Source organism: Spermophilus citellus (assembly GCF_964194105.1).
Source record: "Spermophilus citellus genome assembly, chromosome: 3".
Lineage (NCBI taxonomy): Eukaryota > Metazoa > Chordata > Mammalia > Rodentia > Sciuridae > Spermophilus > Spermophilus citellus.
This window is the reverse complement of record NC_138184.1, coordinates 90289466-90312991: the sequence shown is the minus strand read 5'-3', so window position 1 is coordinate 90312991 and position 23526 is coordinate 90289466. Positions and strand designations below refer to the sequence as shown.

Below are 23526 nucleotides of genomic sequence, written 5' to 3'. Positions count from 1 at the left end.
CTGAGAAAATCCTTGGGGTCAGCCGGCACAGGTCTGTAATCCCAGCTGTTTGGGAGACTGAGACAGAAGGATCAAAATTTCAAGGCCAGCTTCAGCAACTTAGTGGGACCCTAAGCAACTAGCAAGACCCTGTCTCAAAATAAAAGATAAAAGGTGCTGGGGATACAGCTCAGTGGTGAATGCCCCTGGGTTCGATCCCCAGTACCAAAAATGTGTGGTGGCTCCGTGGTGGAGTGCATGCCTGGCGTGGGTGAGGTCCTGGGTTTCGTCCCCAGTGACTCACACACACAAAGACATGGATTTTATCAGTTACAGAGATTGAGTAAAAAGCTGGGAAATGACACTCCAAGGGAAAGCCGTGGAGCTGTATGAATGTAAGAAAAATTTATTTGGGAGCTGGGGTTGTGGCTCAGTGATAGAGTGCTTGCCGTGCACGGGTGAGGCACTGGGTGCCATCCTCAGCACCACATAAAAATAAATCAATAAAATAAAGGTATTGTCCATCTACAATTTAAAAAAATTTAAAAAAGAAAAGAAAAATGTATTTTAAGGCAAAAACACTATTAAAGGGTTACTTCAATGATGATAAAAAATTCAGTGTTCTAGGACGATCTGGTGATTTCCAAATTTGCATGCACTTAATAATTCATCCTAAAAGCATATTTTTAGCCAGGTATGGTGGCTGTGCCTGTAATCCCAGCTTCTTAGGAGGCTGAGACAGCAGGATCACAAGTTCAGAGCCAGCCTTAGCAATTTAAAGAGACCCTAAGCAACCTATTGAGACCCTGTCTCAAAATAAAAAATAAGGGTTGGACTGGGGCTCAGCAGTAGCATGCTTGCCTGGCACGTGGGAGGCACTGGGTTCGATTCTCAGCACCACATACAAACAAATAAAATAAAGGTCTATCAACAAGCAAAATATATATAAATACAAGCAGTCAAATTAACATATATTTTTTAAAGAAATAAAAATAAAAAGGATTGAGGATGTGGCTCAGTAGTTAAGCAATCCTGGGTTCAATTCCCAGAAACAAAAAATATATATGCACATACCTACATACATATCCATATTTAAAAGTGAATAGAAGTATGTCCAAAGCAGGCCGATTCATTAAGACTAAGACTGGTGGAGAGCAGAGGGGGGTGGCTGCCGGCGGGTTTGGCATTCTGGAGTTAGTATGGCGCTGCTCTCTCTGTGTCCGTGGATCTGTCTCTTCCGGAACTTTGCATAGGGGGGTCACCCTGCGTGGTCCTCTGTCTGCCTCCTTTTACTTGGGTCATGTTTTCCAGCTTTGCCCCTTTTTGAGCAGGTGTCAGTAGCTACTTTGTTCCTTTTTATGGCTGAGTCGTTTTCCATTTTGCAGATGGAGCGGTTTGTTTGGACTCTGGGGCTGTCCCCCCTTGCCACCCTGCCATGTGCCTCTGTACACAAGTCTTTCTGTGTGTTCTCAAATCCGCAGGCAGGTGCCTCAGCAGGGGATGCTGGGCTATGCGGGAACTAAGTTGTACTTATCCAAGGGACCTGATGCCTTATTCTTGCCTGTGACATTTCTGAGGGCACACAGAGGCCTCTGCCGATGACCTGGGAACTGTCCTGCCTGCCCCACTGAAGCCGCAGAGGCGCGAGGGCCTGGGCCAGGGGCCTGAAAGCATAGTTCTGAGCTGCCCCTTGGCTGGGTTCCATCTGCTGCAGTGTGGGGAGCTTCGCTGTGTCCCCACAGCCTCCTGTCCCTGTGGCCTCCTGTCCCCTGCTGGGCTTGTCAGGAAGCAGCTGGAGTGTGGATCCCAGCTGGAGTGGGTCCCAGTGGGGACCCTGGGCTCCTGCCAGGCTGCAGCCCTGAGTGGAGAGGCCCCATGCAAGTGCTGGGCCGGTGGTCTTCCTCCCGCTGCTGAAGTCCCTCAGAGAAGGAACAGGGAGACCATCGGGCTGCACCTTGTGCCAGCTGTGACTCTGGGCAGAGGCTTGGGCACGCTGACGATTTAGGGGTGCAGCTGTCTGAATCCTGGGGAGGTGGGGGGTTCTCAGGGGAGCCTTCCAGGGCAGCCAGCATGGCTTTCTCAGCTCCTAGCATGGGGTGCCCCGTTTCTCAGAGCTACCTGGGGGGTCTTCTCTCTCCCACTCTCTGGAAGCATCCAGATGATAGAACACTTCCTTCCTGTGATCCCAGCTTCTCAGGAGGCTGAGGCAGGAGGATTGCAAGTTCAGGACCAGCCTGGGTAACTTAGTGAGACCCTGTCTCAAAACAGGCTGGGGATGTAGCTCAGTGGTGGAACACCCGGGGTTCAGTTTCCGCTGTAAAAAAAAAAAAAAACAAAAAACAAAACAAGAAAGCTATTTCTTAGCCGGGCACAGTGGTGCAGACCTGTAATCCCAGCTGCTCAGGAGGCTGAGGCAGGAGGAGGATCACCAACTCAAAGCCAGCCTCAGCAATTTAGCGAGGCCCTAAACAACCCGGTGACACCCTGTTTGTAAATAAAATACAAGAAAGGGCTGGGGATGTGGCTCAGTGGTTAAGCACCCCTGGGTTCCATCCCCAGTACCAAAAAAGAAAAAAGAAAGCACTTCTTTGCCTGTTTTTTGGAATCCATCTTGTCATTTAGAAAGCAGGGAGTAGAAATGACTCGTCAGCACCCAGGGAGTGAATTACAGATCTCCAAGCCATTGGACCCGGGAGACAGGTGTGAAGAGACACTCTCGGGTCTGCGGAAAGTCCTTGGGCAGTGCAGGAACAGCTTAGGCGTCGGGAGTGGAGGAAAACCACCAGTGCAGACGTCTCTGCCGAGCAGTAGTATTAGTTCTTGGGATTTTTCTCATCGGCACATGAGAGAAAAGTGAAAGGGAACAGGAGAAGGGAATTTCGATATCATATTCAGTTAAACCCCGCAGATCCCAAACACTGCCCTGCAACGCGAATCAACGTGAAGATGATCCGTGGGGTGTTTTGCATTTTTTTCCTACTAAGTCTTGGGGCGGGGGCAGGGTGGTTGTGAAAATACGTGCAACATAAAGTATACCACCTTGGCTGCTGCCAAGTGCATGGCGATGAGCACACTCAGAGCACTTGCTGCCACCGTCAGTCACCCTCCGAGTCTTCATCTCGCAACACTGAGACTCTATACCACGCAGGTGTGGAGGCTGCTGATCCGACTCCAGTCCCAGCCTCGCCTCTACCGCCTGGGTCATTTGGGGAAGGTCACTTAGTAGTCCAACCCTCAAGTTATTTCCAGGGTCAGTGCTCAGTAAAAGATGTCCCCAAGGGCGTCTTTTCCTCCGCGTTGAACCAAGTCTCGTTCAGTATGAACTTCAGCTCAGTGAAATCACGTGCGCACCCTCTCTGGGCCTTTCTCTGACGTCTACTGTCTCCAGGGGCTGCCGTGACCCATTGCTGCAGGAAACTGGGTGCTTATGACAGCAACACATGTCCCCTCACAGCTCTGCAGGCAGGGGTCCAAAATCTGTGTGCCAGCAGGGCCAGGGGCTCTGAGGGGAGATGGCTCTGCTTCAGTCAGCTTTTCCTTGCTGGACCTGGGAAGGACGAGGCCAAGGAGAAGTTTACTTTGGCCCACGGTTTCAGTCTGTGATCTGCGACCGCCACAGCGAGGGCGGAGGTCAGGCAGAGCACCTTGGTGCAAGGGCGTTGGTGTAGAAAGCTGCTCAGGGCACGGCAATCAGGACGCAGAGAGAGCTCGGCTCACTGGGACAAAACATAGACCCCAAGGCACACCCCAGCGACCTGCTCCTCCAGCCACACCCTGCTGCCTACGCTTAGCACCCACTTCATCCCTATCAGTGGATGGGAGGCTCCTGGGGTTGAACCCAGGGTGCTTAACCCCCAAACCCCATTCCCAGCTCTTTTCATTTTGTTATTTTGAGACAGTGCCTCACAGACTTGCTTAGGGTCTCCCTAAATTGCTGAGGCTGGCCTTGAATTTGGGATCTTCCTGCCTTGGCTTCAAGTTGCTGGGATTGCAGGTGTGTGCTATCATGCCCAATAGGTGAAGCTCTCTTAACCCAATGATGTCACCTCTGACATACAGGAGTGTTTTGGGGACACCTCAAATCCAAACCATAGCACCTCCCTGGCCCCTTTCAGCTCACCTCACGCCTCTTGCCCTGTGGCGCTGCCATTGGAATCTCTGCCTCCTGCTCCCGTGGCCGCCTCCTCTGGGTCTGTCTGATGTCCACCCCTTTCTCTTTTAAGGATACCAGTCACTGGGTTTAAGGTCCACCTCCCCTCATCTACCATGAGTCCCTCTTAGCTAACTGCATCTCCAGAGATTCTATTTCTTTTTTTTTTCTTTCTTTCTTTTCTTTCTGGGGTCCAGCTGAACTTTCTGCACCTTGGGGCCTCCCAGTCCCTGCCCTCGGGGTCTTTCCTCCCTGACTGTCCCCTCCTGGCCTCTTTGGCTCGGCCCACTGCCTGGCCCTCTGGCCTCTGGTCTGGGCTTGTTCCGGCTCAAGCCTGCATCTCCTGGTGGCCTCTACTTTGCAGCCTGGTGTTGCCCTTGGACTCCGGGTACCACTTCCAGTCCTGGGCCTGCCCACCTGCTGGTGCCTGCCGGGGACATGGCCTCATCACTTGGCCTCTTTCTCTTCTGTCCTCTGGGCTCAGTGTAAATGTGCCTGGCCCCAGAGGCGGCTTCCCACACCCACAGTCCACGCTGGGTCTCTGTGTCACCTGTTCTTGTCTGCCTGACATCTGGAAGCCCGTGAGAGCAAAGCCCAGTCTCACTGTCGACCGTGGTGTCCCCATGACTAGTTCAGTATCACGTATGCAATAGGTGCTCAGTGAGTAGTTGAAGGATGGACATCTGGTGTGCACGTGTGTGCATGTACAGAAAGCTGAGCGCCGCTTCAAGCAGGTAGTCCTGTCTGGGAGAGTGGACTGGTGTCTGGCCCTGGTGACATGGTCTGCTGACCTCAAGGGAGCCTCTGAGTCTGGGTGAGGACAGGAAGACCAGGGTTTGAGTGCCAACACTGCAAGTTCCTGGCTGAGCAACCCTGAACCTTGGGCCTCATTTTTCCATACCTGCAAAATGAGGCCAATAGGGTCCAGGTATCCTTCCCGGGCCTCTCAGGAGGAAGTTGCATTTTGGGATCCTGGAGGAGGAATCTGCCCCCATTCCCTGGCAGCCTTGAGTGCAGACCCCATGTGAAGCCTGGAATGGCAGGATGGCTCCCCTTCAGGAATGTCACTCTGCAATCCTGGGCTCTGTAGGGCAGAACCTGGCGCACCTAGTCTGGTGACCGGGTGTCACACACTGTAATACACACACCTGGGAGGATGGTTATTGTTGTAGGTGAAACCTGCTGGGGAATATCCCTGCTGGGAGAGAGGAGGTCTGTGGGAAGACCTGGATGGGACCGAGCTACCAAGTTTGCGGATCATTTGTTACAGCAGCCGCAGGAAACTCATACAGCCCCTGTCCTTACCGTTCAGCAAACTCACCATGTAGCTTGACCTGCTATCTGCAGGCACCGTGGAGGCCCGGGCAGTGTGACAGGGAGGGGTCAGCTGAAGCCTTGTCCCCCCTGTGGCCCATGGTCTGCCTGGGACTGGGGCAGGGTGGGGGTGAATGGACCATGAGGAAGCCAGCCCTGGGTGGCAGTCCCTGACCTCCCACTGGTGCCAGGCGTCAGATGATGCAGGTCTTCAGTGTCACTTGGTTCAGCCTCTCAGCAGCCCTGGGGGAGGTACAGCCACCTCCCCACTTTATAGATAAGGAAACTGAGGCTCAAAGAGCAGAGCCCAGAGCCACATGGCCATCAGGTAGGATGGCCAGCCCTGGAGCCAGAGCTTGGCCTGGGGGTCTCTGTGCTCTGCCACCCTCCCTTCAGTGACAGAATTACGGGAGTTGTAAAAAGTGCTGAAAGGGGGCTGGGGATGTGGCTCAAGCGGTAGTGCGCTCGCCTCGCATGCGTGCGGCCCGGGTTCCATCCTCAGCACCACATACCAACAAAGATGTTGTGTCCGCCGAGAACTAAGAAATAAATATTAAAAATTCTCTCTCTCTCTCTCTCTCTCTCTCTCTCCCTCCCCTCTCTCACTCTCTCTTTAAAAAAATAATAATTTAAAAAAAAATTCTCTCTCTCTCTCTCTCTCTCTCTCTCTCTGTCCCCCTCTCTCTCTCACTCTCTCTTAAAAAAAAAAAAGTGCTGAAAGGTGAAGCGGGAGAAGGGGGGACTGCTGGGCGGCTGGGGTGGTGGCAGCTTGGCAGGGGTCAGGGAGGGAGCCTGTGTGCAGAGGTGGCTGGATGGAGGCTCACCTGGAGGCTGCAGGGGAGGTCGGGAGGTCTGGGCAGAGGGGACAGGAGGGCAAAGGCTCTGAGGCGGATGGGCTGGGAGGGGTGGGGACAGAGCAGGTGCCAGTGGTCGGCTGCAGCTGGTGCAAGGCTGGGGGAGGCCGGGTCTGGGTGGAGGAGCTGCGGGGCGGCCACGCAAGGGGGCAAGTGGAGTCACGGGCTGGTGTCCCCACCCAGGCATGTCGGAACGGGAGCGGCAGGTGATGAAGAAGCTGAAGGAGGTGGTGGACAAGCAGCGTGACGAGATCCGGGCCAAGGACAGGGAGCTGGGCCTCAAGAACGAGGACGTGGAGGCTGTGAGTGGCGGGCAGACCTCCTCCCGAGTGCTGGCTCCAGCCAGAGACCGGACGCTCTACTTGGGAGCTTCCCATCTCGTTCTCTGGGCTCCGAAGGTTGGGCATCCTCGGAGGCTCGGCCTCGAATCGGGGCTGGCGGAGGAGTCTCAGCAGAGTCTCCACTGCAGGCGCAGGAGTCCCCTTTGCTGTGACCCTGGGGCTTCCTCCAGCCCACCGCTCTGTTCCCCTGTGAGGCCAGGCCCCACGGGCCCCGTGCTGCCCCAGGAACCTGCAGTGTCTCCACCTGAATCAAAAATGACGCCTCTTTATTGAGGCCTGTTATTTCCATCTGCTGGAAAATTGTCGTGATGCATTGATTCTAACAAGACACTTGGCTTCCATCTGCCATAAAGTGACCTCAGTAAGTGTACTAATGCCCATCTCTGCTGTCAACAGAGTCATAAGAACATGAACAACTTCCAAGCAAGTAAAGATCTGTAATATGCCTGGTGAACCTGAAGGGGATTTGCCCCCGTGCGGTGCCCATCCAGAGCTACCGTACCTGGCAGCCCTACACAATGACCTCCCTCTTTCTACAGCTACAACAGCAGCAGACTCGGCTGATGAAGATCAATCACGACCTCCGACACCGTGTCACCGTGGTAGAGGCCCAGGGGAAGGCCCTGATCGAACAGAAGGTGGAGCTGGAGGCAGATCTGCAGACTAAGGAGCAGGAGATGGGCAGCCTAAGGGCAGAACTTGGGAAGCTTCGAGAAAGGCTGCAGGGAGAGTTCAGCCAGAACGGGGAGGAGGAGCCAGAGGTAAGCAGAAACTGGTGCGGAGGTGTGCACGAGGTGTGCGGGAGGGTAAGTCTGAGCTGGCTGGAGGTAGGCAGAGTTGCCTTGTTTTCTCCATTGTACTTAAGACAATGGGAGGAACAGAGAGAACCAGCTACTGGCCTGAAGACACACAGCAGAACAGAGGCAGAGCTGGGCCTAGAACTCCCAGCATTCCAGCCCAGTGTGTTCAGGTCAGTGGTGGTCACCAGGCACCTGCCTTGCATGTTCATTCAAATAATTGGCATCCATGTGGCAGACACAGGGGAGGACACATGGGCAAAACAGACCCCGTCCCTATCCACGTGGAGCTCACAGTTGAGCAGGGGAGACAGACATTGGCCAGGGTCACACACCATGTGACCCAGCAATGCCTTCTAGACACACCTGGAGAGCTGCAAATGAGCGTCCACATGGAGACCCACTCATAGATGTTCATAGCAGTGTGATCCTTCAGTGGACTAATGGGCCTTCCATTCAGGAGGACTCAGCCCTAGAGCCCAAAGCCGGGGCCTGTGATCCCAGTGACTGGGGAGGCTGAGACAGGAGGACCATGAGTTCAAAGCCAGCCTCAGAAACTTAGTGATACCCTAAGCAACTCAGTGAGACCCTGTCTCTAAATAAAATACAAAACAGAGCTGGGAACGTGGCTCAGTGGTTGGTTGAGTGCCCCTGAGCTTGATCCTTTACCAAAAAAAAGGCAGGCTAGGGTGGGTGGTGTGCAGGGTAGGAGAGACAGGGAGGCTGAGGGAGGTTGGCTGAATGAGGTCAGAGAGGCCTGTGGGGCCAGGCGGGGCCCCAGCAGCCACCTGGGCTGGGGAGAGGACTCCCAGTGATGAGGGGTGTCTTAGTTGGGGTCCCTCACAGCACAGCTTGGGAGCAGGACTTGGCTGGAGGAGATCCTGTTAATCAGGCGAGTGAGAGGGAAGGAGGAGAAGGGAATTGGAGGGTGTGGCATGGAGGTCACGCCCCAGGCCTGGAAGCTCTAGGAAGCACTTAGAGCACCTCCCAGAACCCACTTTCTGCAGGTTGGTCCCCAGGTGGCTAAGGGTGGCCTGAGATGTCATCTCCCCCACATCCTGAGCAGGTCCTGGGGCAGAAATGGAGAGGCAGACGCTGCACCCTGAGTGCGTGGAGGGGACTATCAGTTAGGCTCAGGTGATGGTGGGCACCAGGTGAGTGGGCACTAGCATGTCCAGCACACAGTGAGCCCCAGGGTGCGCCAGGAGCGCAGGGCAGGACAGCTGGCCGCAGGTGGTGATGGGGGCTTCGTGAGGAGCCTCCTCTAGCTGGAGGCCAGAGCCTATGCCAAGGTCTACCATAGGAAGTGCGGGAGGTGGATTGCTGCTTGAGAAGAGCAGAGTGAACCGGGGAGTGGCGCTGCCCTACCCCTCCTGCAGAGGTTTGTTGCAGTCACTGCCGGGCACCTGGCCACAGTGTGCTGGGTCAGGGGGGTCGAGACCCAAGAGGAGCCTGTGCCTGGGGCCGGTTGCTGATCTGTGGTCCCAGGGCCTTGTGCTCTCTAGGCCACCAAGCTCCACCCCTCGTCCCAGCCCTTTTTGTTTAGAGACAAGGTCTTGCTAACTTGCCAGGCTGGCTTCAAACTTGTGGTCCTCTTGCCCCAACCTCCTGAATAGCTGAGAGTGCAGGTGTGGCCACGACACACAGGCTGCGGGGAAGTCTGTAAAGAAACAGGTTAGGGCTGGGGATGTGGCTCAAGCGGTAGCGCCCTCGCCTGGCATGCGTGCCGCCCGGTGTGATCCTCAGCACCACATACCAACAAAGATGTTGTGTCCGCCGAGAACTAAAAAAAATAAATATTAAAAATTCTCTCTCTAAAAAAAAAAAGTATTTAAAAAAAAAAGAAACAGGTTAGGGCCCTGCTTTTAGCTAAACCTAAATTAAATGGTTGCCGTGATCTGGGCAGGCAGAAGGTGAGGGCGGGACGAGCCGTGGCAGCGATGGAGGGAAGGAAGCCAGCGCCAGGACAGGGCCACGGGCCACGCTCTGGGTGGCCCTGCCCACCGTGGGTCCCTCGGAGCTCAGGCCTGTCTCCTGGCCAGGCAGTCCTGGTCCAAACTGTGTCCCGAGGACACCACCCCAGCCACAGCTCCTGGCCCCGCCCCAGATCTCTGGGGAGGAGGACAGGACAGGGACATTCCACACCTCCCAGCGCCTGCTGGTTTTGGCTTCCCTTTCTGGCAGCCAAGGGGTGGGGAGTGGGGGGCAGGGACAGCAGTGGGGACAGCAGCAGGCTGCAGCATTCGCTCCTGCTCCCACTCTTGTCCCTGGGAGCTCTGCTGAGTTGAGGTTGTCAGTCGTTGGAGGAGCCCGGGCTCTATGGCCTCACCGCCGGCTCTGTGTGGCCTCTCTAGGGTGGTCAGGGGCCAGCGTCCTCCATGGACAGATGAGCAGAGTGACCCGGACGGGATCCAGTAGGCTCACCCCAGCAGCGGGGAGGGAAGATGGGGGCGCAGGAAGTGGGGAGGCAGGGGAGGGCAGCGGCCTTCAGGGCAGCACTGGGCCTAGGGCGCCTCCCCAGGGTTCTGGCCTCATGGGGTGGGTGGGTTTCCAGTGGAATGTGGGGCAGGCTGTTGCAGGCAGGGGGACCGTGTGAGCTGCATGTGACTGGGGTGGGGCCCATCCTGGAGCACATCTGGGGTGGGAGGCTGGTGCTGTGGGGGATCCCACAGCCAGGACTCTTCTGGTTTTCCCCAATTCCCATGATCCCTTCGGAGCTGCCTCAGTGCTACTCAGTGTGAGCTGCAGGCGACTCCCCCCACCCCTCCCGTGTTTTCACATCCTCCTTGCTGAGGTATGACCGTATGCCGCACAGTTCAGCCGTCTAAGGTATCCAGTTCAGTCGGCTGGGGCACGTCTGTAATCCCACTACCCAGGAGGCTGAGGCAGGAGGATTGCAAGTTTGAGGCCAGCCTCAGCAATTTAGCGAGGCCCTCAGCAACTTTTGAGACACTGTCTCAAAATAACAAAATAAAAACGGCTGGGGGTGTAGCTCAGTGGTAGAGCCCTCAGTTCAATCCTCAGTACTGCAAAAAAGGAAGAATAATAAATAAGTAAAATTTTAAGACTGGTGGGTGGCTTGTGACAGAGCCGGTGCCTGGACTCAGGTGTACAGTCCTGTGGGTTTTAATGGCTCACTGCACTGCGTGGACAACAGCTCTGGGCCGTTTCTGTCAACCAGAGAGGAGCCCCCAGGAGCAGCAGGCCCTGCCCCTCCACCTCCAGCCCTGTGCTGGCATCTCCTGTGGGCAGAATCCAGCTTCCTCAGAGGTGTCCTTGAGAGCGGAGGTAGGCTCCTTGCAGAGGTCCCACAGGACAGCTCCACAGGAGATGCAAGTCCACCCTGCCCTCTCGGATTCGCCACCTACCAGTTTTGATTGCTAACTGTCCTAAAAACAGGGCCTGGTGGCTGGTATGCAGAACAGGGTTTGAAGGGGTCTAGCCTGGAAGGCACAGGGGTCCAGAGTGTGACCAGAGCACTGTCGTCCCCTCTGCTGGGCCAGGGACTGCTCTGAAATATGTTCATGGGCACCTCCACAGCCTGGCAGCGGGAACACTCCTGGGAGGCCAGGCCTCTGAACGGAGGCCCTGATCCAAGGTGCTGCCTCCTGGAGGCCCCTGGACAGGCCCTGCTGGCCAGCCGTCCCCTGGGCCTCCCTATAAAGCAGCTGAAGCCTCCAGGTGTCTCTGTCCCTCTAGCTGTGCCCAGAGAGCCTCCAGGGACCCGTGAACAAGGCAGAGGCCTGGCTTATCCAAGATAAGCAGAGCCACCTCTGTGGTTCCTCGTGGGAAAAGCCTAGAAGGCTTATCGGGCTGGCCCGATTGCCATCGTGGGAAGAGCCTCTCAGGCTCTGGTCAGGACAGGGCTGCCCATGGTGCTGGGGTCACCACCTGGGCCTCTGGAAAAGCAGAGCCCCAGGCCTGCCTCCCCCACGCTGGCCACCTTGGTGCCCGAGTCAGGGCCTGCGCACCTGCCTGGGGATCCCCTCGGCATTGGGGGGTCAGGGCCTCATCCCCTCAAAACTGCCTTCTGTGCTGCGGTGAGCTTAGACCCTCTGTGCCCCGAGGACCCTGGCGTGTGTAGCGGGGACCTGGTCATCAGTGCTAAGGGAAATGAAGGCCGGTGAGGAGCTGGTGGCTTGCACGAAGCCCTCCTGGGTGCTGAGGAGTGAATAGTCCCTCTAAAGGCTCTGTCCCTGCCCCACGGGCCTCCAGAGACAGGGCAGGCCCTGTGTCTCCTGGGGAGGGAGGGGCTGAAGCTGTGGTGCAGCATCCAGGCTGTGAAGGAAAAAGGGAGGCTAAGGGTCAGCCACTGCTGCTCCTCACCAGCCCAGGGTGGCTCTGGGCAGCCGAGCCCAGGGTGGCTGGGTCCTCAGATGCTTTTTCTAAAAGGAAGTCTCGAACCCTGACTTCAGCGTGCAATCTCCCGACCCTTCGCCTTTGGTAACTGGCTCGATCGTCCTAGAACACAGCGAGGGCCCCACCAAGCAGTGGGGGTCTGGAGGCCCCTGGTTTGCGATCTCTGGTCCACGCCCTGATGTGCAGAGTCCATGGCAAACTCCTCACATTTGTCAGGACCCCACGCACAGAGACCACCTCCAGCCCAGGACCTTCCCAGATCGTTGCCAGTTGGAGTTTGGTGTCTCCGTTCCTCTTTTATTGTGTCAGCTGGTCAGTTTCTGTGTGTCTGCCTGCATCTGTCCCCAGGAGTGAGCTCAGTGACACCAAGACACAGAGTTAGTGCTCAGTCAGGGCTGGATGAATGCCAGACCAGGTTGACTCCGTGGGGAGCCCAGGCAGGGCGGGAGCCTGCGGGTGGCAATCACTTGCTGAAGGTGTCCTTCAGGAGGGTGCTGTCGGAGTACGTGGCTGTGGTGGTGTGAGAGTAGCCCTGGAGTCTCCTGCCAACACAGCCCACCTGAACCTGTCGCACCAGCAGACCCTGCGGACCCTCTGGGGCGTGGACTCCTGGGAGTTTGTCCTGCTAGCTCTCGGGTGGGAAGAGGCCCATTTGCTGGAGTTTGGGGGCACATGTGACAGGTTAGGGTTTCCTGTGCTGGAGATGCCTCCCTGCTGCCCACCCACCCCATTCTGAGGCTGGTGTGGTCAGAACCCCTCTCCCCCCAGCACCCGCTGTCATCTGAGCTGCCCTGTGGGTGGTGTCTCCTTTCACGTGTCCTTCCCCAGAACAGCCTGTCCTAGACTCTCGGGATGTGAAGCATTGCAGCTCAGCCTTCGGGAGTCCTTGGCCTCTCGGCCCTGTGCCACCACCCTGGCTCGAGTCCCATTTTCCCTGGGCTGCTGTGGAGTTCCTTTTGGAGTGGGTGGGTGGGCTGACTGTGTGCATCCCCCTTCCCTGTTCCAGGGTCTCCACTGATGTCCCGGCCTTTGTCCATTTCTTCTGAGGGACTGTGGAACACTGGAGGTGCAAGACTGTCAGATACTTCCCCACCTGGACAGGATAGGCCACCTGTAGATTGGCTAGGTGACTTGGGGACAGCTTGCAATACCTCCCAAATGGAAAATGGCTGGGTGCTGTGACACATGCCTGTAATCCCAGCAACTGGGGAGGCTGAGGCAGGAGGATCACAAGTTTGAGGCCAGCCTCAGCAACTTAGTGAGACTCTGTCTCAAAATAAAAAGGACTGGGGATCCCTACTTACACCCACACAGGAAGTAACAAGAGTTGGCCAGAATGTGGAAAGACTGGAACCTTGTGCTTTGCTGGTGGGAATGTGAAGTCGGCAGCCACTGCAGGGGACAGGTTGGCATGGAAAACCCAGCTCAGTTAGACATAGGGTCACAGAAGATCCAGCAGTTCACACCTAGGTGTGTATCCAAAAGAGGGGAAATGGCAGTTCAGGTAGGTACTTGGACAGGAAGTATGTTAACATCACCATTCCCAGTAGCCATGAGGTGGAAACAGCCCAGCGCCCCTCAACTGGACTGAGTGTGGTCTATGCCCACAAAGGAGTATCACCCACAAACAGGGGAACTGAGCTGGTTTCTGCTCTGGACTGAACCCAGAGTCTTTGCATGAGCACCCTAGCCCTGAGCTCTGTCCCCAGCCTTTTTCATTTTATTTTGAGACAGTCCTGCTAAGTGGCCCTGGGCTGGCCTCAAACTTAGAATCCTCCTGCCTTGGCCTCCTGAGTAGCATCCAGAACAGGCACAGCCAGAGGCAGCAAGATGGCTGGTGGCCACTGGGGCTGGGGTGATGGAGGAATGGCAGTGATTGCTTGATGAGTGTGGGGCTTCCTTTTGGGGCAAGGAGAATGTTCTGGGATTAGAGGTGAGAGTTGTAGGTGAAAGCTACTTTAAGAATACTTTAAGAAAGATCTCATGGAGGGCTGGGGACATAGCTCAATTGGTAAGAGTGCTTGTCTTGCATGCACAAGACCCTGGGTTCAATCCCCAACACCACACACACACAAAAAAAAGAGAGAGAGATAACGGGCTGGGCGCAGTGGCACATGCCTGTAATCCCAGTGGCTCAGGAGGCTGAGACAGGAGGATCATGAGTTCCAAGCCATCCTCAGCAACTTAGTGAGGCTCTAAGCAACTCAGTGAGACCCTGTCTCTAAATAAAGATAAAAAGGGCTGGGATGTGGCTCAGTGGTTAAGTGCCCCTGAACTCAATCCCAACGGGCACAAAGAAAGAAAAAAAGGTAAAATGGAGCTGGAGGTGTCTAGTGTGTGCAATACCAAGTTTGGTCCCCAGCATTGCAAAAAAAAAAAGGGGGGGGATGGTAAAATTTATGTCGTGTATATTTTACTATGATTTGAAGGAAAAAGGCCCCTTGCTCTGGAAGAAGGTGGGAAGACAGGGTCTGACCCAGGATAGCGACTTAGCAAAACACTGGGATCCACGTGGGCCTTTGTGGAAGAGAAATGCCCACGTGTGCACCCCTGCTGGGGCAAACTGCCGAGGAGGCCCTTGGCAGAGGGGGAAATGAATGGAAGGAGGCGTAGGCTGCGATAACCACCACATTGGCCATATCAGCAAAGGTCTTAGTGGGGTGTGAGTGGAGAACCTGGAAGGGAAGCACTGGCAGATGCAGGAGGGTGGTGGTGTTGGAGGCGGGGGCTTCTCGAACCTTCTTTCTAACAGAACCCTGAGTGGGGAGGCGCGGGGATGCGAGTCGGCTACTGAGGGGGCACAATGAACAGGTGGCCTGCAGCTTCCATCTCCAGGGGAGACCGTACAGAACGGTAGCAGAGGCCGCCCTCGGGGGCTTAAAATAGCGCCCTTGGCAAGCTGCTCCTACCCAGGAGGTGGGAACTTCAAGCTGCATTAGGACGCAGAGTGGGTGCTGGTGGCGGCTGCCAGGAATTCATGAGCCTTTCTCCTCCTCCAGACAGAGCCGGGCGGGGAGGAGTGTGTCTCAGATACGGAGAAGATGGCCATGGATCTCAAGGACCCCAACCGCCCCCGGTTCACACTGCAGGAGCTGAGGGATGTGCTGCACGAGAGGAACGAGCTCAAGTCCAAGGTCTTCTTGTTGCAGGAGGAGCTGGCCTACTACAAGAGGTGAGTATCCCTGAGAACTGCAGGGCTGGCCTGGCCTGGACAGCCCCAGCGCCTCCTTTCTGGAGTTGCTGGAGTTCCGGTGCGGTTGCCTCCAGGAGACGGCATCCGTCTGTGTCTTCAAGGAACCCCTTTCGGGCCCAGAGCCTTACGCACAAGCTCATCCTCTGTGCAGCTCGGCCGGAGCACTGGCTCATTCACAGCTTTTCTGCTGTTAGGAGGAACACGGCAGCGAGACTTGGGGTAGTACCCCAAAACCACGCACCTTACTTAATATTTTTGCAGCCAACATAAGAGCATTCGTAGTAAATGAAGATTACAAGCAGTCTCATAGCCATAGCCATACATTTCGGCTGTTGCCACCAAATGAGTTACCAAAAAAAAAAAAAAAAAGAAAGAAAGAAAGACATATTCTTGGCTTTTGTGCTGCACCTGACTTGAGTCTCCGTCTGGGACCATCCCCCTCAGAGACTCCTGGCTTCATATACACTGCTCTGCTTTTTTGTTACTCAAAATACACCAGGCTGTGGGCTGGGAATGAAGCTCGGTGGTAGAACACCTGCCTCGCATGTGCAAGCCCTGGATTGATTCCTCCAAGCACTGCAAAAAAACAAAGAAAAAGAAAATCCCACCTTACTTGTTCCTGCCTCAGAATATTTGAACGTGCTGCTCCTGCTGTTAGGAAGGGATTCACTTGGCTTTCCCCATGGTTGACTTCTCATTATCCAGAGATCAGTCAAGTCTCACCTCCTCCTCACCCCCGTCCAAGGGAGTGCCCTCCTGGGTGCAGTAGCACATGCCTGGAGTCCCAGCAACCCTGGAAGCTGAGACAGGAAGATTGTAAGTTTGAAGCCAGCCTTAGCAACTTAGTGAGGGCCCGTCTCAACATAAAAAAAGAAAAGGGCTGGCGCTCAGTGTTGGAGTGCCCTGGGTTCAGTCCCTGGCATTGATAAAACCATGGAGCAGCCTGGTGCGCTCATGCCTTGCCCGATTCTGCTTGCTTCACGGCCCTTCCCCCCACCCCCTGTTCTTTAATGTGCTTGTTTTCCGTGGCAGACTATAAGCTATCTCACCAGGTGGACCAGAGGCCTGGTTGGTCTTGCCCCTGGCTATGTTCCCAGTTCCCAGCATTTAGAATGGAGCTTAGCACACAGTAGGTGCATAACACATATCTGTTGGTGGGAAAGCCAGAAGGAAGAACAGATGGGCTGGGATTGTGGCTCAGTGGTAGAGCGCTTGCCTGGCACGTGGGAGGCACTGGGTTCAATCCTCAGCATCACATATAAATAAATAAAGTTATTAAAAAAATAAAATATAAGCTAATACTGGGAGATTTATGACTTCGCTGTGGGTTCAGAGATGGGTGGGATCATCTGGGTGAGACTGGAAGGCTTCGTGGAGGCAGCATTTGGACTGGGCCTGCCTTGCAGGTAGGGTAGTTCCAGGTCTGGGACTTCCGAGGTGTGGACCACTAGCCTCAGGCGGAAGAAACCCAGAGATGTAGCAGGTTTTTGTAATGACAGGGAACAGGGAGCAGTTCTGTTTGGCTAGAGTCTGGGGAAATTGAAAATCAGGAGGCAAGATCCTTTCCCGAAATTCCTTATTCTCACTCCCTGACCCCCAAAATGTGTGCCTCTCAAGACTGTCACGCAGGAACTTCTGGAATGTTCCACTTCTGCCAGAATTCTTGACTCATTGATCTCGTACCTCTCAACTCTTTCCAGTGAAGAAATGGAAGAGGAGAATCGGATACCCCCACCTCCACCCATTGCACACCCAAGAATGTCCCCCCAGCCGGAATCTGGCATTAGGAGACTGTAAGTGATACCCCTGGGCACATGGGGCTCTCTGCACATTGCTCGTCATGAGGTCCATGGGTATCTGGACTCCCACCCTCAGGCACTGCTCTGGGGCCGGGCATGTCAATAACCACATCCTGCTGACATGTGCTTAACCCCTGGTCCGGCTCCCAATCTCGGGTTCCTCTCCCTGCCTGGACGCTGAGCTCCCTTGGGGGTCTCTAGGCAGAGAGGTCGGGCAGCACCAGGTCTTGGGGAGGCTTGGGCCTGATGCTGAAGCTCAGGCACTTGCTTGAGTGTGTCAGATGGGGCGGGATGTGGCTCAGCCTTCAAGACCAGAGAATAGGCCGGGGTGGGGGCTGGAGCATCTCAAGGGCTTGACCCTGGCTATGAGGCATCTGTGGGGCCTGGTCTGCCCTGACCATGCATTTCAGCAATGACTCATCAATTTAGCCCTGTCCCTCCACTAGGTATTCAGTGGTGCCAAATACATGCAGTGTCAGGCCTTGGTTGTTTGGGAGATACATAAAAAAGAGAGCAACCTGTCCCCGCCCTCAGCTAGACTTGAGGCCACTTAGATGGTTCTTGGCATCGCAGGGTCCATTTGAGATTCTGATGAAAGCTGACGGATCTTTTCCTTGGGAAAGACAGACGTGAAATGTTGTGTGCCATTTCAGGAGGTTTGTGGACCCCTGAGGCCCTGGAGCTAGAGGTCTGTAGGGTGGCCTGTGCCAGCTGTATCTTGTAGGGGCCTCAGAGACCTCGCCGAAGGCTGGGAGGTAGAGCTCTATCCTGCCCATTTTGTGGCTAAGGAAACTGAGTCCCCTGCTTAGGGTTTTGTGGCTGATAAGAGGCAGAGCTGGGGTTTGAACCCCAACCTGGCCCTCTCCCCCTAGAGGGCCTTCCTGGGCCTGGGCCTTCCAGCTTTTCCTCCAGCAGGAGAGGCCTCAGCTCTGTCCCTGAGCCCCAGCGGTAGTTTTGAGAAGGCAGGTGGTTGGATGTGCAGAGAGGAAGCCCAGCATCGGCATGTGTCTCCTCCTTCACGCTCCGGTCACCTGGGGAATTCTTGGCTGGTTCTTAGCTGGTGGGTTGACCTAATGCAGGGCGTGTGCGGGTTTGTGACAGCTGGACGTCTGCCTAGAACACAGTGCCCTGTTCAAGTTCCAGGCCCTGGTGGGCATGGGAGTAGGGGATGGCTTCTTGGGGTATCTGGGTTAACACCGGCTCCCTTCTTCCCAGCTACATGTAGCTTATTAGCTTGGCCCTAGATCCCTGCTGGATTCGAAGGTGGTATTGGTCCCTAGTTCTGGTTACAGATCAATATTTCCTAGGAATGAAGCATGGAGCCAGAAAATCTTCCTCTGAATTCCCCAACTGTTCTGACCATTTGATAATTTGTGATCTTCCATATTTATAACTGAAATTCAAGTAACTGAAGAAAAAGAATTTGACTAAGTAACCACAATTTCCCAGCTTGCTCCAGCTTCAGATTCAGCTGGATCCAGGCCTTTGACTTAGCGTCCTCTCTCTGGGCTCCCCCAGAAGGCAAGGTAGCAGCCATTGGTTCAGGTTCTCTTTCCAGAAGTTCCATAGAAATCACAGAACCAAGCCTCACTGGCTCTGGCTGGTCACATGATCGTCCCTAAACCAATCACAGGGCAGCACATGGATTGCCAGGCCTGCACCCCCTTCTCCTCCCTGAAGCATAGAGTAGCTTTAACTCCATTCTGTTTGTATAGACCAAGATTGGGAAGAACCAGGTCCCCAACAGGATCAGAGTGCTAGACAGAGGTACGACTGTCCACTGTGGCTTCTCCTTGGGCACTGGGAGGCCTTCAGTCTTGGTTCTGTGTTCTTGGTGCCAGGAGAACTTTTGCTGCTTGCAGGGGTTCTTATAAGTCTTGGCTTAAGCTCTGGTGTCTGTGCCAGCCCCACTCGAGTGAGGACAGGCAGAGCCTATCCTATGTGCTTCAGTGGCCACAGCTTCTGGGTATCCCCTAGGGACTTTGCCAGATGGTTCAGGAGACCCATCGCTGCCTAGGCTGAGGGAGGGGAGACCGGGTTCTGCATCCTTCCGTCATTCATCCCAGGTCTTTAAGGATCAGACCTCTCCAGCATCTCCAGGGCCTGTGCACTGCCCTCTGGGGAGCCTCTGGCCCACAAATCTCAGAATTCCTTTCAGCTGGGCTTTTCTACTCCAGCACACCCCCACCCCTCCCAACAGGTAATGAAGAGTTGACTTTTGCCAGCCTCAAACTAGGTGAAATCCTGTTATCAGAATCACCCTGTGAACCTTCTTTCCATTAGCTCTTCTACCCGCGCCTGACCAGGCTGCCTGGCTGCCCTTCCCTTCCACTTGGCTTCATCCCTCGGAGCCCCTGTTCCTTTAGCTTATCCTCTGGTGCTGCGAGCTGCCTGGGGAGGCAACTGGAATTGGGAGCCCAAGAGAAGACAGACAGGAATGACCTTGCACCGTGGGGTGCAGGTGGCCAGTCCCATGGCAGCCCCTGCCTTCTTGGGGTCACTGGGGGAGCCAGCTGGCACAAAAGGCTTTTGACCAGCCCAGCCAAGACACTGGTAGCCTTTGTCCTCCTCAAGGGACTGAGAGCTGCGGCCTGTGAGACCAGAGGTTGGGAGGAGCCTGGGGCAGGGAGGGATCTTCCCTGGGGTGGGGAACAGCAGTTCTTAAGATGGTTCTTAGCTGATGGCCTTTACCTCCCCCTCTACACTCATCTGGGCCTGGAAACTCTGCTGTCCTTGCCTTGCCATATTCCTGCAGCTGTTGAGTGGACTTCACAGCTGGGTTCCAGCCCAGTCTAGTGCCCCTGGCCCAGTGTTCCCCACCTTTCACTCCCAGCTGTTGAGTAATGATCACCAAGGAGGCTATGAGACCTCACCAGCTAAGACCACTTGAACTAAAGTAGCCTCCACCCTGCCAGAGGCCCAGAGCCGGGACAGTTCTACCCATTTCTCAGATGAGGAAGGCAAGGCCCAGGGAAAGTGTGGAAGTCCATTAGATCATGTTGCCACCGAGGCTTGGAGTCGGGCTGCTGAACCCCTGGCTTTTGTCTGTGCAAGCCCCTCCCACATCCAGCTGTGGGCTGCCTGCCCAGGTCCCTTATCAAATATGCCATGAGTCAGAGACGGCAGACTCGACATTTCTGGGCTGAACATAATAGGGGAACCAGAAACTCTGCTGCCAGTCAACAGCATGCCTGAAGATGGTCCAAGAAGAGCTTGTGACTGAGCAGCCACTGGCTGGAGGGGACGTTGGCACTGGTCAGGAAGGTCACGCGGGAGCCCCTGGTGACTTCAGACTCAGCCCCAGAGAGCGTGGCAGCAGCGCCCCCTTGGTGTGGTCCCAGCCTCCGGTTCCTGCCCCAGGCACAGGGCTGCTCTGCACTGGGGTAGGCCTCAGGCTGCCCTGGAGCAGGGTGCAGCAGCCGCATGGGGACCCCAGGGAAGTGAGGGCTCAGAACTAGCCCTGTGGAGCGGAAAGGCCGGCCTGGGAGCAGGTGGCCACACAGTCTTAAACAGGAGGGGAAGCAGCGCATTTTGTCCCTTTCCTCCCACCCGCCACCCCTCCTCGTTCCAGCCAGAAATAGCTGCTTCTCAGCCGCCCATTGTACCGCCTAAATGCCACCCTTAGAGCTGCATTTGGTTTGAGTCTTCCAGAATTATCTGGGGGGTGGGGGTGGAAAGCAGTTAAAACCAGCCACACCATGTCCAAGACACCTCCCTCTCAAGGTGGAGGCTTCTGCAGGGCAGTGCCTGGAATACTGCAGACAGGGGCTCCAGATAGCTGTCCCAGTAGCCATACAGACAGGAACTCAGCCAGGACCCTTCAGGGGACCAGAGCCCCTTGACCAGGCCCCAAATGAGCCCAACATTTCCAGGTGGTCAGACAAACATCCACCTGGTGTCAGGGACACCTGCCACGTGTGTCCAGGGGGTGCCTGCTTGGGGCTCCCTGGCACAGATGGGCGCAGAGTGGTATGTCCCAGAGCCACCTGTGTTGGGCAGCCTTGCTTCTCAGAATTGGGAGCATTTCTTTAGGCAAAGGTGTCCTCTGTTTTTGGTGTCATTGTGAAAAATTATCCAGGTATTCTGCGACTGCCTGCTCCTCAGAGATGGCCTTCAAGCCCATCCAGACATACAGGAGTCCCCAGACAGCACTGGACAGAACTCTTTTATGTCTTTTCTCAGCCACCTTAAAAAAAAAAAATCACCCTGGGCATGGTGGCACCCACCTGTGATCCCAATGACTCCTGAAGCTGAGGCAGGAGGATCCAAGCTTGAAGCCAGCCCCAGCAATTTAGGGAGACCGTGTCTCAAAAAATATGGAGACATAAATTTTTTTGGTACCAGGGATTGAATCCAGGGCTGCTTAACCAATGAGCCACATCCCCAGCCCCTTTTGAATGTTTTATTTATAGATAGGGCCTCTCTGAACTGCAGTTGCTGAGGCTGGCTTCGAACTCACAATCTTCCTGCCTCAGCCTCCTGAGCCACTGGGATTACAGGTGCGCAGCACTGCACCCAGCCTGTCTCAAAAATTTTACAAAAGGTCTGGGGAAGTATTTCAATGACAGAGCACCCCTGGGCTCCTGGCTGCCCCAAAAAGGAAAAAAAAAAATTATAGCTTTTCACAATAAGCTCTGGAGGCCTGGAGTTGTCTTCATTTCTATGCCCCAGCTGAGGGACAGATGAGCATTGGCTGTGGCAGTGGCCCACCCAGACGGGAAGACCCCCTAGGGTGGCACAGCTGCCTTGGCCCTCATCCTGCCGGCCAGCCTAGGAGCAGGGAGCCTGCAGCTCGCTGTGCTGGGGGAGGCTGGAAGCACCTTCGGCTCCCCCCACTCCCAGGCCTTCTGTCCCTCCCTGGAGGGACACTCTGTTCCCTCGGTGGCTATCATATACCATGTTTTGTTGGGCTGCTGTAACAAAGTGCCACAGACGGGGTGGGGGGCTCAAATGATCGGCTCTCAGGTGTGTTCAAGCCAGAGCCCAAGATCAGGGTGTCAGCAGGCTGGCTCATGAGGACAGTCCAGGCTCCCTTCCCCTCTGTGGTCTGCTGGCCTCTCTGGCCGGCCATGGCATATACAGCCTGTGGTCACCCAGGGCTCGGCCTCCGAGACCACACGACAGCCCCTTGCTCAGGCTCGCATCCAAGTCGCTGCCTTTGAGGAGAACATTTGGGTTGGCCCGTCCTCCTGCAGTGCTGCCTTGCCCTACCTGGTGACATCCACCAGGGACCCCGTTTCTATATGAGGGTACATTCTGAGGTGCTGGGGAGCAGACGTCCACAGCTGGAGTGGGAAGGGGACACAGTTCACCCCTGACACAGAGGCGTGCGGCCCCGGGCCCGGCTGTCGCTCCCTGTTCATCTTCTCCGTGTCTGTCTGTACTTCTCTGACCAGGATCTTTACAGCCATCATGCCTATGGTGGCAGCTGGACTGATTCTAGATGACCCCACGCTGCAGCCTGTGCGACGCCTCGTTTCCCTTGTAGGCACTGTGTGTGTTTGGGGTTCCATTTGACCTGTGCCTTGGGGGTGTGCTGAGGCTACTGCTGGGGCTGGCCTGTGTCCTCGGGTCACTTGAGCTGCATGGCCGTCACCTGTGCGATGGCATCTGAAGTGGCCATCGAGCTACTGCTCTCTTGCCCCACCTGCACGCTGCCACCCTGGAGTCTCGGCTCGATCACCCTTAATTCTTTTTATCTTTTCTGTTTTTGTTCTAAAAAAAAAACAAAACCAAAAAACACAAAACCACCTTGCCCACGATGCAGTAAAGAAGGTCCTTTGACTGACGGGTCAGTAAGCACCTCCCACTGCCATCTCCGAGTGCCACTAACCCGTGTTCTCCCTCCTCGTGGTGCCACGCTTCCTAAACCTCTTTGTTGTGCTGAGCCACGGGCAGCCACTGTTTGATCTTGTGACAGAAAGGAAAGCAGGGGGGCGGCTGCGGGGACCATGCTGAGTGGCTTTCCTGCTTGCTTCCGTCGGCAGAGGCCAACGACAGGGTCACGCTGCGTTTCCGACAGCTCATTGCTGCAGTCCCCCGTGGAGTGGGACCACACACTCACGTGTCCTTGTGGAGAAGGGAGCCCCTGTTTGCTAGGGAGAACATCCTGGGATACACTCGGGGTCCCCAGCTTTCTGATGAAAGAATACTTGATTCCTGGTAGAGGGGGCCCGGAGCACCCGGTGAACACAGACGAGTACAGGTATTTTCACCTGGACGTGGTTCAAACAGAGCCCCACAGGTGACTGCGCTAAAAGAAGGGATGGGTGAACCTAGGCAGGAACTAAATATAGCTTCTCTGAAGGTGTGAAGTCCCCATGGTTTGAGTCCTCTTCCTGCCCCCAGGAAACGTAAGACAGCTGTTATATTCTCTCTCACGGAGTTCAGAAAGGCGAGTAAGAACTTGCTGGCAACAGGAGGAATCCCGTTAGAGCTTGAAGTATTGATAGAGACCCAGGAGCTTAGAGCTTTGGGGATCCTCAAAAGGGGCCAGGTTCACGGGCCTGGGTCCTAGTCGCTGTTCATGCAATCTCGAAGCAGACTAATAGGTCTCTCCGCGAGCTCTGTGCTCTCTTCTGCCTCTGTCTCTCAGGTTCACTGTGATCCATATGCAGGAGTCACAGCCAGAGCTGGGCAGAGTGGCATATGCCTGTAATCCAGTGACCCAGGAGGCTGAGACACGAGGACCACGAGTTCCAGGCCAACCTGGGAAACTTAGGGAGACGGGAGACCCTGAA

At 55.4% G+C, this 23526-nt stretch overlaps 1 protein-coding gene and 1 long non-coding RNA gene across 11 annotated transcripts in view; both read left to right on the top strand.

Annotated features, from left to right (window-relative positions):
• Window positions 1–23526, top strand: part of RILPL1 (Rab interacting lysosomal protein like 1) — a 34248-nt gene that overhangs the window by 9336 nt on the left and 1386 nt on the right. For 2 of the 10 annotated variants that reach the window (XM_081284546.1, XM_081284545.1), the window contains exons 3-7: window positions 6481–6599; window positions 7178–7399; window positions 14794–14966; window positions 16688–16780; window positions 22183–22270. In XM_081284546.1, the coding sequence (XP_081140672.1) occupies window positions 6481–6599; window positions 7178–7399; window positions 14794–14966; window positions 16688–16780; window positions 22183–22270 (695 nt within the window). Of the gene's footprint in view, window positions 1–6480; window positions 6600–7177; window positions 7400–14793; window positions 14967–16687; window positions 16781–18501; window positions 18554–18852; window positions 22273–22553; window positions 22578–23526 lie in introns of those variants that run through there. The other 8 variants (XM_081284544.1, XM_081284543.1, XR_014020874.1 and 5 more) reach the window with 7 other exon arrangements.
• On the top strand, window positions 8908–14787 carry LOC308643972. The gene is made up of 3 exons (XR_014020875.1): window positions 8908–9109; window positions 9286–9849; window positions 12801–14787. It is a non-coding gene; the product is annotated as an uncharacterized lncRNA (long non-coding RNA).